The sequence below is a fragment of the Melanerpes formicivorus genome, unplaced genomic scaffold (assembly GCF_026170545.1).
Source record: "Melanerpes formicivorus ecotype bairdi unplaced genomic scaffold, bMelFor1.0.p_v2 SCAF_16, whole genome shotgun sequence".
Lineage (NCBI taxonomy): Eukaryota > Metazoa > Chordata > Aves > Piciformes > Picidae > Melanerpes > Melanerpes formicivorus.
In genome coordinates, this window is record NW_027142368.1 from 17,702,910 (window position 1) to 17,717,351 (window position 14,442).

At 55.1% G+C, this 14,442-nt stretch overlaps 1 protein-coding gene across 1 annotated transcript; it reads left to right on the plus strand.

The window, feature by feature from the left end:
* Positions 1–455: 455 nt before the first annotated feature.
* LOC137446183 (prolactin-releasing peptide receptor-like) lies at positions 456–1,562 on the plus strand (the record flags this gene model as incomplete). Its single annotated transcript, XM_068148570.1, has 1 exon — positions 456–1,562. A coding segment is annotated over exon 1 (1,107 nt), but the record flags the coding sequence as incomplete, so codon positions are not given.
* Between the last annotated feature and the right edge of the window lie 12,880 nt (positions 1,563–14,442).

The window sequence follows — 14,442 nt, forward strand, 5'->3', positions numbered from 1 at the left end:
GTGGGGTGGGAGAGCAAGGGGCTGGAGGGCAGTGGTGGGATTGGGATGGTGCTGGCAGGAGAAGAATGGAAAGCAAACCTGCAGGAGTGCCTTCTCTCCATGCTTCATGCTGGCACAGCTCCTGACTTACCCTCCAGGAGACATCCTGAGCTCCTTTCCTGGTCCTGCAGCCCCGTGCTGGGTTGGTTAACCATTCCAGAGCCAGTTCCTTGTCCTCCCCACACTGGAGCTCTGCTGCATCTGCCACGGGCCATGGCCACTCTTAAACCATCAGGGTGTCCTTTAGCTCTACTGCCCATCACTGTGGGGCTGTGCAAGAGGACCTGAGCCCTGGGGAGGAGTTCTTCTGCCCAGAAGCACAACCAAAGCTTGGTTCTTTCTTCTCCAGGACTGAGAGTCTCATCTTGGTTTGACTTCAAAGCAAGAGGGAGCAGCATCAGCTGCAGGACCACAGCATGTCCCACAGCCAGCTGCCCAATGACTCCTGGCACAACAGCTCAGATCCTCTCTTCACTGGCTTGGACCTCCTCCTGCAGCTGAAGCCCCTCTTCATCCCTCTCTACACCATGCTGGTGGCCGTGGCATGCACAGGGAACCTCTTCCTCATCCTCCTCATCGCTCTCACCAAGAAGCTTCACTGCACCACCAATTTCCTCATCGGGAACCTGGCAGCAGCTGACCTCATCATGTGCCTGGCCTGCGTCCCCCTCACGGTCTCCTACGCCTTCGAGGTGAGGGGCTGGCTCTTTGGCACCTTCCTGTGCCACTTTGTCACCCTGCTGCAGGCTGCCACTGTCTTCGTCTCGGTGCTGTCCCTCACCGCCATCGCCATCGACCGCTACGTGGTGGTCGCCTACCCCCTCCGCAGGAGGGTGAGCCGCAGGTCCTGCGTCTGCCTCGTGGCCTGCATCTGGCTGCTCTCCCTCCTGGCCTCCCTGCCCACCTGGCTGCACACTCACTACTTGGACCTGAACGCCATCGGCCACGACATGATCATCTGCGAGGAGTTCTGGCAGCAGGAGGAGCGAGCGCGGCTGCTCTACTCCTGCCTGCTGCTCCTTCTGTCCTACCTGCTCCCCCTCCTGGCCGTCTCCATCTCCTTCTGCGCCATCTCCTCCCACCTGCGGAGGAGGAGCGTCCCGGGGGCCGCCTGTCCCTGCCAGGACAAATGGACCAAAACCAAGCAGAAGACCTTCCGGCTGCTCACCGTCTCGGTGCTGAGCTTTGCTGTCTGCTGGCTGCCCCTCCAGGTGGTGAACTTCATCAGAGACATCGATGAGGAGTTCACCATCCTGGACAAGAGGTATGTCAATGTCATCCAGGTCTCGTGCCACCTGGTCGCCATGAGCTCTGCCTGCTACAACCCCTTCATCTATGCCGCCCTGCACGACAAGTTCTGGCTCCGCCTCAGCAGCTGCTTCTACCGCAAGAGGAAGAGCTGCGGCACCAGGTCCTGCAAGGCCTCTCGCTTCAACACCTGCTCCACCTTGGCAGATGCTCCCCCCGGGCTCTCGGACAAGATGGCTCTGCACAGTAGGTTCTCTTCACTGGAGGACCCCAAGAGATCAGCTTTGCTTTCAGACCTGGTGTGAACTTTGCTTCGCTGACTCTGCGTGGTGAGGAGCAACATCTCAGCCACGTTCTGGCAGCTCCAGGTCTTGCTGGGGTAGTGGGGCAGGGAAGTGAAGAGGGCCTGGCATGGGTGAGTGTCCCACAGGGTTTTACAGACCTTACCTCATGCTGAGGCTGGGCACGGGGTCTGTACACTACACCTCACAGCCTGACTCATGGTTGGGTGTGGGGCTGCATTATGTCCTGTACCTTCAGCACAGATTCATACAACAGCTGGGCTTGGAAGAGACCTTTGAGACCACCAAGTCCAACTGCTCACCAACTGCCACCAGTCCTGCCTGGGGGCAGAGCATATGACCTACACCCACCTTGTGCCTGGACAGAGGGTCTGTAGCCTACATCTCAACCCATGGCTGGTTAGGAGGTCTCTATCCCATAGCTTGAGGGTGTGGAGCTCCTCTCCACAGGGGGTCTGTAACCTGCACCTTCCATCACGGTGGCCGTAGGACATCCACCCCACGTCTCACATCATAGTGGAGTATGGAGCCCCTGCCCCACACCTTGACTCACAGCTGGCCAGAGCAGTCTCCAGCCTGTGTGTGGGGCACAGGGACTTCTCCCCACTGCCTCCTGAGGAGGTGGCTCAGCTGCTGAGCAGGACAAGCACACACTGGGTACATCGAGGCCCCTCTCTGCACAGCGCAGGTCTGCACGCTGTGGGATGGAGATTGTTCCTAAGCAACCACCTGGACCAACAGCAGCTCTCCCAGGAGTGGTTCCATTTTCTGTTTCTCCTCTTAAATTACAGCCCCTTGTTGAGAGGACAAAGTGCATTCAGACTGTGCATTCTCCTGCTGGAGGTCAGGGGAGCACGTGGCCGCTGCGGGCACACTGCTTGCCTTTCGTGACCTGCTTGGCCTCTGGTGCAAGCAGCCTGGAGGCTCTCTGTTGGTCCAGCCAGCAGCTTGCAGGCAGAGCTGGATACACCAGGGAAAGTGTTCTTCACAGATGAGAAGGACCCAAGGGGCTCCCACAAGGATCTCAAGCTGCTGGGCAAGATGTCTGTCTCTGATCTCAGGGTAGGTTAAGGTCATGTTCAGGCTCCTTGGCTGCAGTCCTGGTGAGGAACTGCTCCAACCAGGAACTGCTGGGTGAAGGGTGGGGTTGTTAGCCAGGTGCTGCTTGTTGTCTCCAGACTCCATCAGCTGGGTCCATACAAGCACTGAGAAGACAACATCTTCTTGCACCCAACGCCTCCCTGTTTGAATAGCTTCATTTCTGAGGAGGAGCCTTTGGTTGCAGCCCATAGACACCAACACCACTGCCTCAGGGTTGTGACAGCTTCTGCCACCCAAGGCCATGCCTTGGGCTGAGCACCTGCTGCTGTGCTCCATGTGGCTGAGCCACGTGCATACCACCACTCCTCATGGGCAAGACCTTAAAGCCCAATGGCAGCAAGTCCTCACCACCACACGGAAGCCCTCCCCGGTGTTGGCCGTCACTCATGCTGCCAGAGATCAGCTTGGCATCCTCAGGTGCAAGCACAACCGGTTGGACCCTAACAGGATCCCCTATCCGCCCTCGTTATGCCAACTCACCTTCCTGCTGAGCCCTTTGTGGAGGTCCTTGAGGGACTGTGGTGTCTCCTGTGGTGCAGCCAGCAGAGCTGGGGACCCATCAGAGGCAAAGTGCCTGTGGGTGGCTGTGACCTTGGTCCTGTACCCACAAAGCTTCGCAGCTTTCTCGTGTCCGTGCAGGGCTGTCCCCAGGGTTGGATCACTCCTCCTGGTGGAGCAAAGCCAAGCAGAAGGCTCATTGTTCATCCTTCCCTCGAATAAAAGCTTGCAAAGCTCAGGCTGTGTGTGTGTATTGATTGGAACCCAGCAGAAACGAGCTGTTCTTGGCTGGAGCTTGATCACCTCCCAGGAAACCACCCACCTTGGACACGTCTGCCTGGAGCAGGCTGCCCAGAGATCCTGTGGAGTCTCCTACTCTGGAGAGATTCCAAACCCACATGGATGTTGGGATCCTGGGCAACCTGCTGAGGGTGACCCTGCTTTAGCAGGGGGTGCTCTAAATGGGATTCTCCACGGGGGCTTGGTTGCCCTGGGAAGTTCTCTGGGGCCAGGGAGCCTCTTCCTTTCCCTTTCCTCAGCTCATCTTTTCCAGCATTTTCCCTTTCAAGTCACAGGGTTGGACCCCTGCTGATCCCCTCCTGGTGCCTGCAGATCTCCTGAGACTCCCCTGTCAAAGCCCATCCCTGTCTTTACCTGCCCCAGAGGGAAATCAAAGTGCTCACGTATCACCCCCACCTCTGGCTGGTTTTAATTCAGCTGAGGTTCAGCTTAAAGAAATAATAATTGAAGTCTTGTCCTCAGCAGGAACAACTTCCTGTGCTGGGGAATGTCCCCAGGAGAGGGAAGGGTGGCCCAGGGCTCTCCTTACCTCACCACACCTGGCTGGGCTGCAGAGCTGCTGGAAGGAGGCTTTCCTCCTGCCAGCACAGCACAGAAATCCCCAAATCCCATTTCATTTAGCCGAGGAGCGGAGCTCAACCTTTCATCGACCTTTCCACCTCATTAAGTGCTGTGGGAATGGTGGGGGAGGATCTGCTCCCCACCCCCACGCTGTGCCCAGCCTGGGCTTGCTGCATTCCCTGCCTGCTGCCTCCCAAGCTCTTGCAGCAGAGCCCAGCTGTGCCTGCCAAGGGGCAGCTCTAATTTTCTGCCCTCCAGAGGAGCCAATGAGGAAGCTGGGGACAAGCTTTAGGTCCTGCTGAGGCTGTGGGACCTGCAGCCCAAAGTCATAAGAGATTCTCCAAGCCAAAGTCACCTTGAGGTGAAGGAGATTGAAGCATCTGTTGCCAGACCTGTTCCCTGTTGTTTTGAGGGCTTTACAGGGATTGTTTCTCCCTGAGGGATGAAAGGGTCTGGAGAACACCACCAGCATGCAGCACTTTGGGGCTTTAGGAGCCAGGCTCTGCTCCGGTTTAATCTCACAACAAACAAGAGCCAACCCAAAACTTTCTGACCTTTGGCTAAAGATGCAGAGCAGACAAAGGCTGAGGCTCTGACCATCTGCAGCACAAAGTCTGAAACGAGGAATTCCCTCCAGCATCAGCCTGGGTTTAACTACCCCTCCTCCACCACCACCCAGCTGCAAAGGAAGAGAGGTGCAGCTGGGACAGGCTGGGGCTGCCGCGGCCCCCAGCGGTTTCAATTACATTGAACAGAAACCAGAAGAGACAAGAAGGGACAGGAGCAGCAAGGAGAGACGCAGGCTCAGGCTGCAGTGGGAGGAAGGAGGACCTCGTTCAGAGTGGGCTCTGTGGGAGTTGGGAACGATCCTTTGTTAGCTAATCCTGGTCTGCTCAGTGTCTCATTTAAGAGCTGGGGGTTAGCAAACCCATCCTGGGTGGCTGCTGTGATGTGAAGCTCACCCCTTCATCGTGGTGTCCCTGAAGGGGTGACACCCATCCTCCCACAGCCCATGGATGGAAGGGGCTCCACCATGGAGAGAAAGGGGAACAAGCAGAGCACAAACCCTGCCAGAGGATGTCCTTGCATCCACACGAGGGCTGTGTGACAGCCAGGCCAGGCTGGAGGCTCACCAAGAGTTCGTTTTCACTGTGGTGTTTTGAATCCTGTGACATTTTCTGTTCTCCTCACTGCTCTCCTGCATCTTCAGGGGATGGAAACGTGGCCAGAGATGCAAATCCATTTCTTCTGAAAGGCTGCTGAGAAATGCAGAACAATTCCCTAGGAGGGTCATAGAGGAGAATGAGATTCCCCTGCTGGAGAGCAGGCAAACAAAGCAAGAAGAGCTTCCTCCCCAGCAGGTCCCTTTCCTTATTGATTTCCCCCTCTGATAAAGAACTCTGTGGTCTCCAAGTCCCAGACACCGCTTCTGAGTCCAAGGTATCCACCCCAGCCTCGGATCAGCTGAGACATTTGCAGTGTGGGCAGAGCCCACAGATGTGCTCTGCCACGGCTCCATAGTTGCCCACAGGCAGCAGATAACTCCAGAAAGCAGAGGGGAGAGGAGCAGGACTCCTGTTCCCTCCTGCTGGCAGCACCAGGCCAGGTCCTGCTGTTTTCTCCCACTGAGCATTAACTGAGCTACAAAGATGGCCTTGGGCTCTCAGTCCTCCTGCCAGCCAGGGAGGAAATCACCAGCCCCTGCCCACTGTTGCTTCTTTCTCTCTTAATTTCCTCCCATCACAAGCTCCATTACCTCACTCTTAATTAAAACCCTTTAAATTGCCCTAAATAGCTCTTCTTGGCCTTTATTTCTCCCAGCTTGGGCTCAGAGGCTTTGAAAGAGGAGACCCCCACCCCTCCCTTCCTTGAAAGAGGGAACCCATCACCCTTTCCTTCCCTGCAAGAGGAGCTCCATCACCCTTCTTTCCTCACAAAGTGAGAGCCACCCTTTCCTTCCCACCACCCAAAACAGTTTACCAGGAAAGCTAATTCACAGCAGGCAGAAGGTTTCCTCATCCAGAACTTTAATCACTGAGCAACCTCCACCCCCAGCTTCCCCACCAAATGGCTTTGCTCATCTCCTTAAATTACCTACAGGGAGTGGGAAAACGCTCATTGTGAGAATGAGCCAAAACCTGAGTGCCTTCTGAGAACAAATTCAGAGCCACTTCAGCAGCCCAGCAGCTGCAGCCCCTGGTTCAAGGAACAGGGCTGGAGGAAGGAGAACACCATTTATCTGCTTAATGAAAGGAAATGAGATAAATGGGTGATCAAAACATGCTCTGCAGAGCTTTCCTCAAGAAGATGTGGTTAGAAACCAGGGGGTATAAAAGGGATAAATTTGTTGATTCATCCTCTGGAGGGCCTGGAGCATCTCTGTGAGGAGCAAAGGCTGAGAGCCTTAATTCACACTTAACTATCTTGAGATGAAAGAATGATAGCTAAGCTGGGCAGCAGCAGCAGGAATGACACTGAGACCTCTAAGGAGCCACAGGAGTAAGCCCAGGGCAAGATCCATCATGACCATGGTGACTTCTCACTGGGGCTCCACCCAACAAGGTCTATCCTCTTATTCTTTAGGCTTGAGTGTATGATTCTGCTCTGCCAGAAATTAATCTCACACCTTGCCTGGCTCAGCCCTGACATAGGAAGGCCACAGTCTCAGGTCCTGCACCTTTGCTCCACCAGCAATGCCAGCCAGGACACTCCTCAGGCACCAGCAGCTGCTTCCTGCAGTCATTTCTCCCCATCTCACAGGGGTGAAGAAGGAAGAGTCATATAGAAACCATAACAGTTTGCTTCTCTTTACAGCTTCCAAGGGTTGCAAGGGTCTCCAGCAAGAGGCTCAGTCAGGAAAAGGGTTGAAGTTTCCAGGAGATCACCCCTCCAGCAGCCAGTTGGCCACATTCCTGCTTAGCTGGCATCAGCAGCCACGCTGGCTTTGGACCACCTCACACTGTTGAGCTCCTCTTCCAGCAGATTTGCTCTCTGCCAGCCCCTTTGGGACTTGGCAGCCCTGCTCCTGCTCCTGCAGAAAGGAGGAGGACGCTGGGTCAGGCCCTTCAGAGACTGCCCTGCCTGCCACTGCCAGCTCCAGCTGCCTCCCAGTCACTCTCCCCACACACCTCCTGCCTGCAGCAAGCTGCTGAGCTCCCTGACAACCACAGGACACACACAGCTGGGGTGGGGTCTCCCACCCACCTCGGCTGGGCCTCTGGTTTGCCCCCTCCGGGGAGAGGCTGTTGGTTAATTGAATGACAAAACCATTGAAGCTCTTGTGCCAAATAGGGATGCAGAGGGATGCAAGTGCTCAGCAGGCACTGAGGGACTGCCCCACATCATCTGCAGCTGTTCTGGCACTCAGGGCAGTCACAGCTTCTCCTCTGTAGGAATTCCTGAGGTGTCAGTCAAACATCAGAGCTGTCCCAGCACAGCCCAGCTCCTGGCTTCCTAGTTTGCTGCAGGATGGCAGCCATCAAGTTGCAGAACACCACACTTGGCCAGTTGGTGCCAACACCTCCTGGTTCCCTGTCTCAGAGCTCATTTTTCCCCAACCACGTCCCCAGTGTCATCTCCTCAGCAGCAAGCCAATGCCCTGCACCAGCAGGGTGAGCTGTGAGAGGGCCAACATTGCTGCTGAGTTCCTGGGAAGCTGAATCACCAAAACCCAGCATGGAGGGGCTGGAAGGGACCTCTGGAAGTCATCCAATCCAAAACTTGCCAAATTTCACCTCGTTTGCTTGCATCCAGCCCCAAAACATGCCCAGGTCCCCCTTGTTTGCTGCACCCAGCCCCAGGCAGGCCAGATGCAACCTATGAGACAAAGAAGATGCAAAAGCAGCATGGAGGTCCCAGGCAGTGGTGTTCCTGCTGCTGTTTCCTTACATGTCCTGGAAGAGGAGGATTTGGAAGAGAAAGGTGACAGAGCATGAAGGGACCCAGTGAAAAGGGTGCTGGGGACTGGTAGTGGATGAAAGGTCACTGAAGGTTAATCAGGGTTCTTTGCTGCCAGCATGCATGGGATGCTAATAGAGGTATAAAGTTTGGGGCTAAGGTCCTTACAGCTCTTGATGCCCCAAAACAGGGCAAGAAAGGTGCTGCAGTAACCACCCTGGACTGAAGCAGGAGCCTGAGCAAAGCCTGGTCTGGCAACCAGACACATCTGTAAGCTTTGCCCTCGAGCTGAGCCAAGGGCACAGCTTGACCCTTCTCACCCAGCAAGGACTGGCACCCTCCTGGGCCACTGCAAGCCTGGAGCAACACCACGAGGCACCCAGGCAGGCTCCCTTTATGCACTTGCCACAGGGAGGCTGCAGGCTCCTTCCCTTCCCTGAAGATGAGGCAGTTTCTGGGTCTCTGTAATTATTTCCACGTGGGCTGTGTTTATTGGCAATTAAATGGTTCAGCGGCTCAGAGACATTAGTCTCCTCTAAACATGTTGTCTGCCAGATTGCTTCCTGCCAGCAATCCCTGTGGGCTGCAATATCTCTTGGAGCCCTGCAGGGCTGTGTGTGGATGGGAGGAAGCAGCTGGCAGAGCCCCCCTGCCACGCTCCCTTTGTGTCAGAGCAGCCTCAGGGTTGGCAACTCGGAGTCAACAAGAGGGGAGTGTGCTTGCTCCTGACAGAGCTAGGGCCAGATCCTGGGAGCTGGGAGAGGTTGCAGGGATGGTGCCTGCAGCATCCATGGGAAAAGGTCCAGGAAAAATGCACTGACCTGGGAAAACAGAGAATCATAGAACCATGGAGTCACAGAACTATGGAATCGCAGAACTGTTGAGGCTGGAAGAGTCCTTTGAGCTCATCCAGCCCAACCACTCCCCTGGAGCTCACAATGCTACCACTGCTGCTGAGCCACTGCCACTAACCCACAGCCCTCAGCACCACATCCACACAACTTTTAACCCCCTCCAGGGATGGAGACTCCACCACAGGCTCTCTGGGCAGCCTGTGCCAGTCCCTGAGGGCCCTTTCTGGGAAGAATTTTTTCTTTTGTGCAGCAGCTTGGCAAAAATTCCGGAGGGAAGGGAAAAAAATAGTGCAGTGATTGGTGAAATGTGGGGAGAGCCTTGAAAAATCTGTGGTGGTCCTGCTGGAGCATGTGGTGGAGCTGCAAACATGTGGTGGGCTGGGGACTCATGAAGCAGGGCCAGGAACAGGCAGCAGGCAGGCAGTGGCTCTGGCAAGATGTGCAGTAACTGGTAAAGAAAGCAGCAGCCCCAGCACAACAGGCACTGATCCCAGTAAATATGGACTGCATCCAGTCAAACATGCACTGATCCCAGCCAGACAACACGCAGCCATCCCAGAGAAATGTGCACTGGTCCCAGCAGGAGAGGCAGGAGCCCCAGCAAAGCACACAGCAGCTCTGGCAAGAGAGAATCTCAGGTGGAAGAGAGCTCAGGGAGCAGCTCCAGCCTCTGCGGGGACAAGCACAGGCAATGCCCTGGTCAGGCAGCCTCAGGGGAACAGCAGTAGCCTGCGGGAAAGGGAGGGGGTGGGATGGGGTGGGGTAGAGAGAGGCAGCTCAAATGCTGCAGAGAGGCAGGGACCCTGGTGGGGCAGAGTGGGCTGTGAACTGGGGATGATTCACCGGGGCACAGAACAACCGCTGGGCTGGGCAGTGCCCTCGGGCACACAGAGAGGGGCAGAAATGGCTTTAGGGTGAAGAACTTGGTGTGGTGGGGCAGGAGGGAAGGGTGGGACTCCAGCAGTGAGGGACAGGAGGAAAGGGGACAGGTGGGAAAGGAAGGGAAGGACACCCCAAGGTTCCTCATCTCTTTCCCTGTGCAAGTTCTTCCCAGCAGACCCCATGTACCGAAGGGGTCCTGTGGGGCTGAGATGCTGCACAGCACCTGAGAGAGATGGAAAGGTGCAGATCCCCACAGCTGGTCCTTACCAAAGTGTTCTGGATGCTCATGGCCAGACCCCACCAGTGCATCACTCTTAGTCCCTGTTGCAGCAGAGTGAGGTTTCTGCAGCCCCAGTTTAACCAGACCCAAACAGCTCCCAGCACTGCCTGGCTTGCTTTGCCAAGTGCTGCTTCTGGTATCTACATCAACTTTTGTGTTTTCCTTACTAGATTCCAACCCAAACATTGCTTGAAACTAGAAGAGGGGGATTCAGACTGGAGAGAAGGAAATGCTTGACACTGAGAGTGGTGAGAGCCTGTCCCAGGCTGCCCAGAGAGGTGGAGCTGCCCCATGCCTGGCACCAGTGCAGGTCAGGTTGTCTGGGGCTGTGAGCAACCTGCTCTGGTTGGGGATGTCCCTGCTGCCTGCAGGGGGTTGGTCTGGATGAGCTTTAGAGGTCCCTCCCCACCCAATTCTGTCTGGGATTGAGTGATTGCATGATGATTTTTTGGCTAGTGCACCCCAAGGAGGCAGCACAGGCAGCACTTGCAGCCAGTCCTGGTGGAGAAAGCTGCCTGCAGGGCAGCTCTGCTGAACGTGGTGGCCCCAGCACTGCAGAAAGAGCAGCTGAGGCCTGGGCAAGCCCTGTCCTTGAAGCTGGTATTTCCCATTTCTGCATCTGTGGCTTTTCTTTAGCCACAGGGCAAAGTGCCAAGAGGAGAATCAGGTGGAGGCACATGGGCTCCTGCAGGAGTTGTGGACCAGCGAGGTGTCCCCCTCCTCCCTCCTGCTGGCTCTGGGCCTGAAGATATTTTGCTCATGATGCAACTTCCATTATTTCCATGGCAACCATCTCTTGTCAGGTCTCAGGGCTGGAGATGTTTTTAACAACTCCATTTGCCAATTCAAGCCCCAGAAGAAGTGAGCTGCAGAGGGGAAAGCTCTCATTCAGATGCAAAATAGCTGCAATAATAGCTGGGGGGTACGGGTGCTTGGGGGGGCATGGCTTGGGCATGCAGCTTTTCATCCAGCCCTTCCTCCTTTGCTTGGTGAAAGAGCCTCATCCCCTGGCACTCGTGGGAGCCATGGTGAGCTCTGGGGCACTCAGACAATGCCAGGCCCAGCTGGTATGTGCCTGAATGAGATCTCCCTGGCCTCAGTGAAAGGAGGCTCCTTTGCCTCAATGGGAGCTTTGCTCTGCTTCTGTCAAAACCACCCTGGGGTCTCCTGGGAATGTGGCTGATGCCTCCTAGCCCCCAGCCCCTTCCTAGGCCAAAGGGGTCCTCTGCTCCCTGTCCCCTTCTCACGAGAAGCATCAGCATCCATCAGCTCTCAACAAGCCTGAAGGGTGCCATGGGAGATCCTCTGTGCCAGCCCACCAGGAAAGGACACTTCAGGTGCCAGTGCTGCTGCCAAGCACTTGGTACAGCAAAACTCCAGCCCAAGGGACACAGCTTAGCACTTCTGCTCCTCTGCCAGCCCTCAGGGCTGTTACTGCTGGGACTTGACAGATTCCTGCTCACATCTGCTCCCCTGCCTTCCCTTGCTCCTTGCTGGGATAGAGGGACACCAGCTCATACCTGGCTCCTTCTCAGATCCAAGTCCATGGATGTGATGGGAGCCCTTCCCAAAGCTCAGCCTAGAGCTTCCTCTCTGATTTTTGCCCTAAAGGTCTCACCTCAAACAGCTTTTCCCAGCTTCCTCAGGCACGGAGGTGTTGACTCTCAGCATGGTGAGTGTTGGAGGGGACCTCTGAAGATCATCTAGTCCAATCCCCCTGCTAGAGCAGGATCACCAACCTTCAAAGCCTGCCAAGTAATTAGACTGTCCATCAGGAAAGCCAAAGCAAGAAGCATTTCATGCTCGTGCATCCAGTCCTGTCACCACTCCCTTCTGCTGCATCCCAGAGCCAGGAGCAGCCCTGAAGCTCTTCTCCTGCCAGCTTCCAACACGAAGCAGTACAGAGCTGGCTGTAACCTGTCTGGGCTGCAGGTGCATCCCTCAACACTTGGCCTTGCTGGGTCTCATCCTGTTGGCCTCAGCTCCTGGATCCAGCCTGGCCAGAAAAGTGCAATGAAGTATCTGTGACATCCTAATCCTGGCAAGAATGGAAAGACCCAGGAGAGGCAGCCTGACAAAGCAGAGCTTGGAGCACCTCACCCTTCCCCAGCACCTCTCCCACAGCCTCCAACACAGGCTCTGCTGGCAGCTTTGTGGGTCTGAGCGTGGTACTGGAGCCCCATGGCTTGGCAAATCACACACAAGAGGGCTCTAAAAGCCTCTGTGATGTTTTTGCTCAGTTAATGCTCTGTGGGTTTTTTCTCTTCACTGAATAAACCCTCCCATGACTCAGGGCTGCTGGGGGGTGTGTGTACACTGTGGGGAACCCCCAGCCCCACTCCCAGGCTTTCTCAGGCTGCCCTGCTGGGCACTGGAGTCAGCTCCAGATGTTTTTTTTTCTCTCCATCTCCATCTTGCACCTTGAACTCAGCAAAAGCAAAGCAGCAAAAGAGGCATCTGATCACTGAAACATTAGTCTGACCTCTGAGTGCCTTCCCAGCTCCTGCTTCACTCCTCCTTTATCTTTAGCTGCTCTAATACTCTGTGGTTCTGCACTGCAAGCGGGAAGCCAAATCCTAAGCACAGGGCAGCATTTGAGGGGATTTTCACCCACAGCAGCACAGGCAGCAGCTCTGTGAAAGACCAAACTTGTGCCCAAAGCACAGAGAATCCATTGGTTTGGAAGGGACCCTCAAGGGCCATCTTGTCCAGCCCCCTGCAGTCATCTAGAGCAGGTTGCTCAGGGCCCAGCAAGCTTGACCTTGAGTGTCTCCAGGGGTGGGGTCTCAAACACATCTCTGGGCATCCTGCTCCAGGTTTTCATCTTGTTGCACAGAGACTGTCCCAGACTTACACATGGAGCAGAGCTGGCAGGAAACGTTTCCATCCACCTGCAGAAAGGAAGGAGCAGCAAGGGGAGACTGCTGATGGGATTAGCACTGCAATCCTGCCCCCTCAGATTCATTTGCTGTTTGGCACAGCACGGTGTCAGGGCTGCAGTCTGGGGTTGCACAGCAAGGCTGACCTGCAGAAGACCCCAAAGTCAGAAGCTGAAGAGCTTTTGACCTGGGGAAGCTTTGGACACTCAGCACAGTGTTGAGCCTTAAGAAAAGAGATAAGAGGAAAGAAATCACCTTTTTATGCTGCTGGCTGGCTGCAAGCGTGGAGGTGGACGAGCAGGGAAGGGAGCTGCCAAGCTGGAACAGAGCAGAGCAAAAACGTTAAGAGAGTTTGATTAAACCAAAACAGTTGATAGCCTCATAGTTTCCTCCTTGTTTGTATTTGAGCTGCTATGAAATCCCCTCTGTGCTCCTGGACTTCAGCCCCTTCCCTGCTCCCCACGTCCCCACAGAGGGAGGGTTGGATCCCACTCAGCATCTCTCACCTCCAGCACTTGCTGTCAGCTGGGGAATTTGCTCCTGATTTATTCCACAGCAGAGAAGCACCTGACAAGACAGGAAGGAGAGAGCTGCTGGAGCTGTACTCTCAGGCACTTGTCATGGGCCAGGGAGGAAGGGCAGCACCTCACTGATCTCTCATGTTTGCTGGCTTGCAGTAAAGAGAGAGAACCAGAGAGTCCATGGCCTCCATCAAGGCAGAGAAAGAGGGCTTAGAGGTATGTGACCTAATGCCCCCACTTCAGCTTTTGGGGGACTCTCCCACACTCCATGCATTCTTTGCCAGGCATGGGACAAACTTCTGCCCCAGCTATGAGGGTTTGCACGGGTTTCCTGCATGGAATCTCTCCTTACAGGAGGGTACAGCAGCTGGGAGGCCATTTGCTTCTATTTAATAAGGTGATCAATGACATCCAGTCAGAGAGTGAGAGACAGTGAAAGAAAAGGAAAATCCTCCTGTGTGCAATAAATTTGATTGAGGGGATGACAGAAAAGTCAATATAGGGAACAGAAGCTGCAGCAGATTAACAAACAAGCAGCACAAACCTTTAAAACTACTGAGAAATGAGCATTTAATTACACACCCGCTCGCTCCACGAGCAGGAACGGCTCCCTCAGCCTCCCAGCAGCAGGCAAAGACAGTAAACCCCAACCAGCTTGTTCTTAGCTTTAATTAAGCCTAAGGTCAGGCTTAATTAAAACTCAGACCACCCCACTGCTGGCAGCTGGTTTATAAATGAAAATCAGATTCCCAGCTGGTCTCTGGTGCCTTTGGCTGAGAGTAAGACAGATCTCCATCTCTTCCAGCTCTGGGCACCAAGCACTCCTGTGCTGGTGCCAAAGTTATGGACAGAGAGATGCAGAGGGAGCGCAAAGCCAGTTTCTACCCATTGTTGTGCAGGGTAGGGGAGAGAGCAGCCAGGAGCTGAAGTGCAGGAACCAACCAGCTGCTGCTCTCATGTCCAACCACACTCCTGTTACCAAAGGCAGAGGGCACCCAACTGAAAGTGCTGCTGGCTTCTGACTCTACAGAGGGAGATTGGCTCCTTCCAGGGGGTTATAGACACAGTGGATCTATGAAG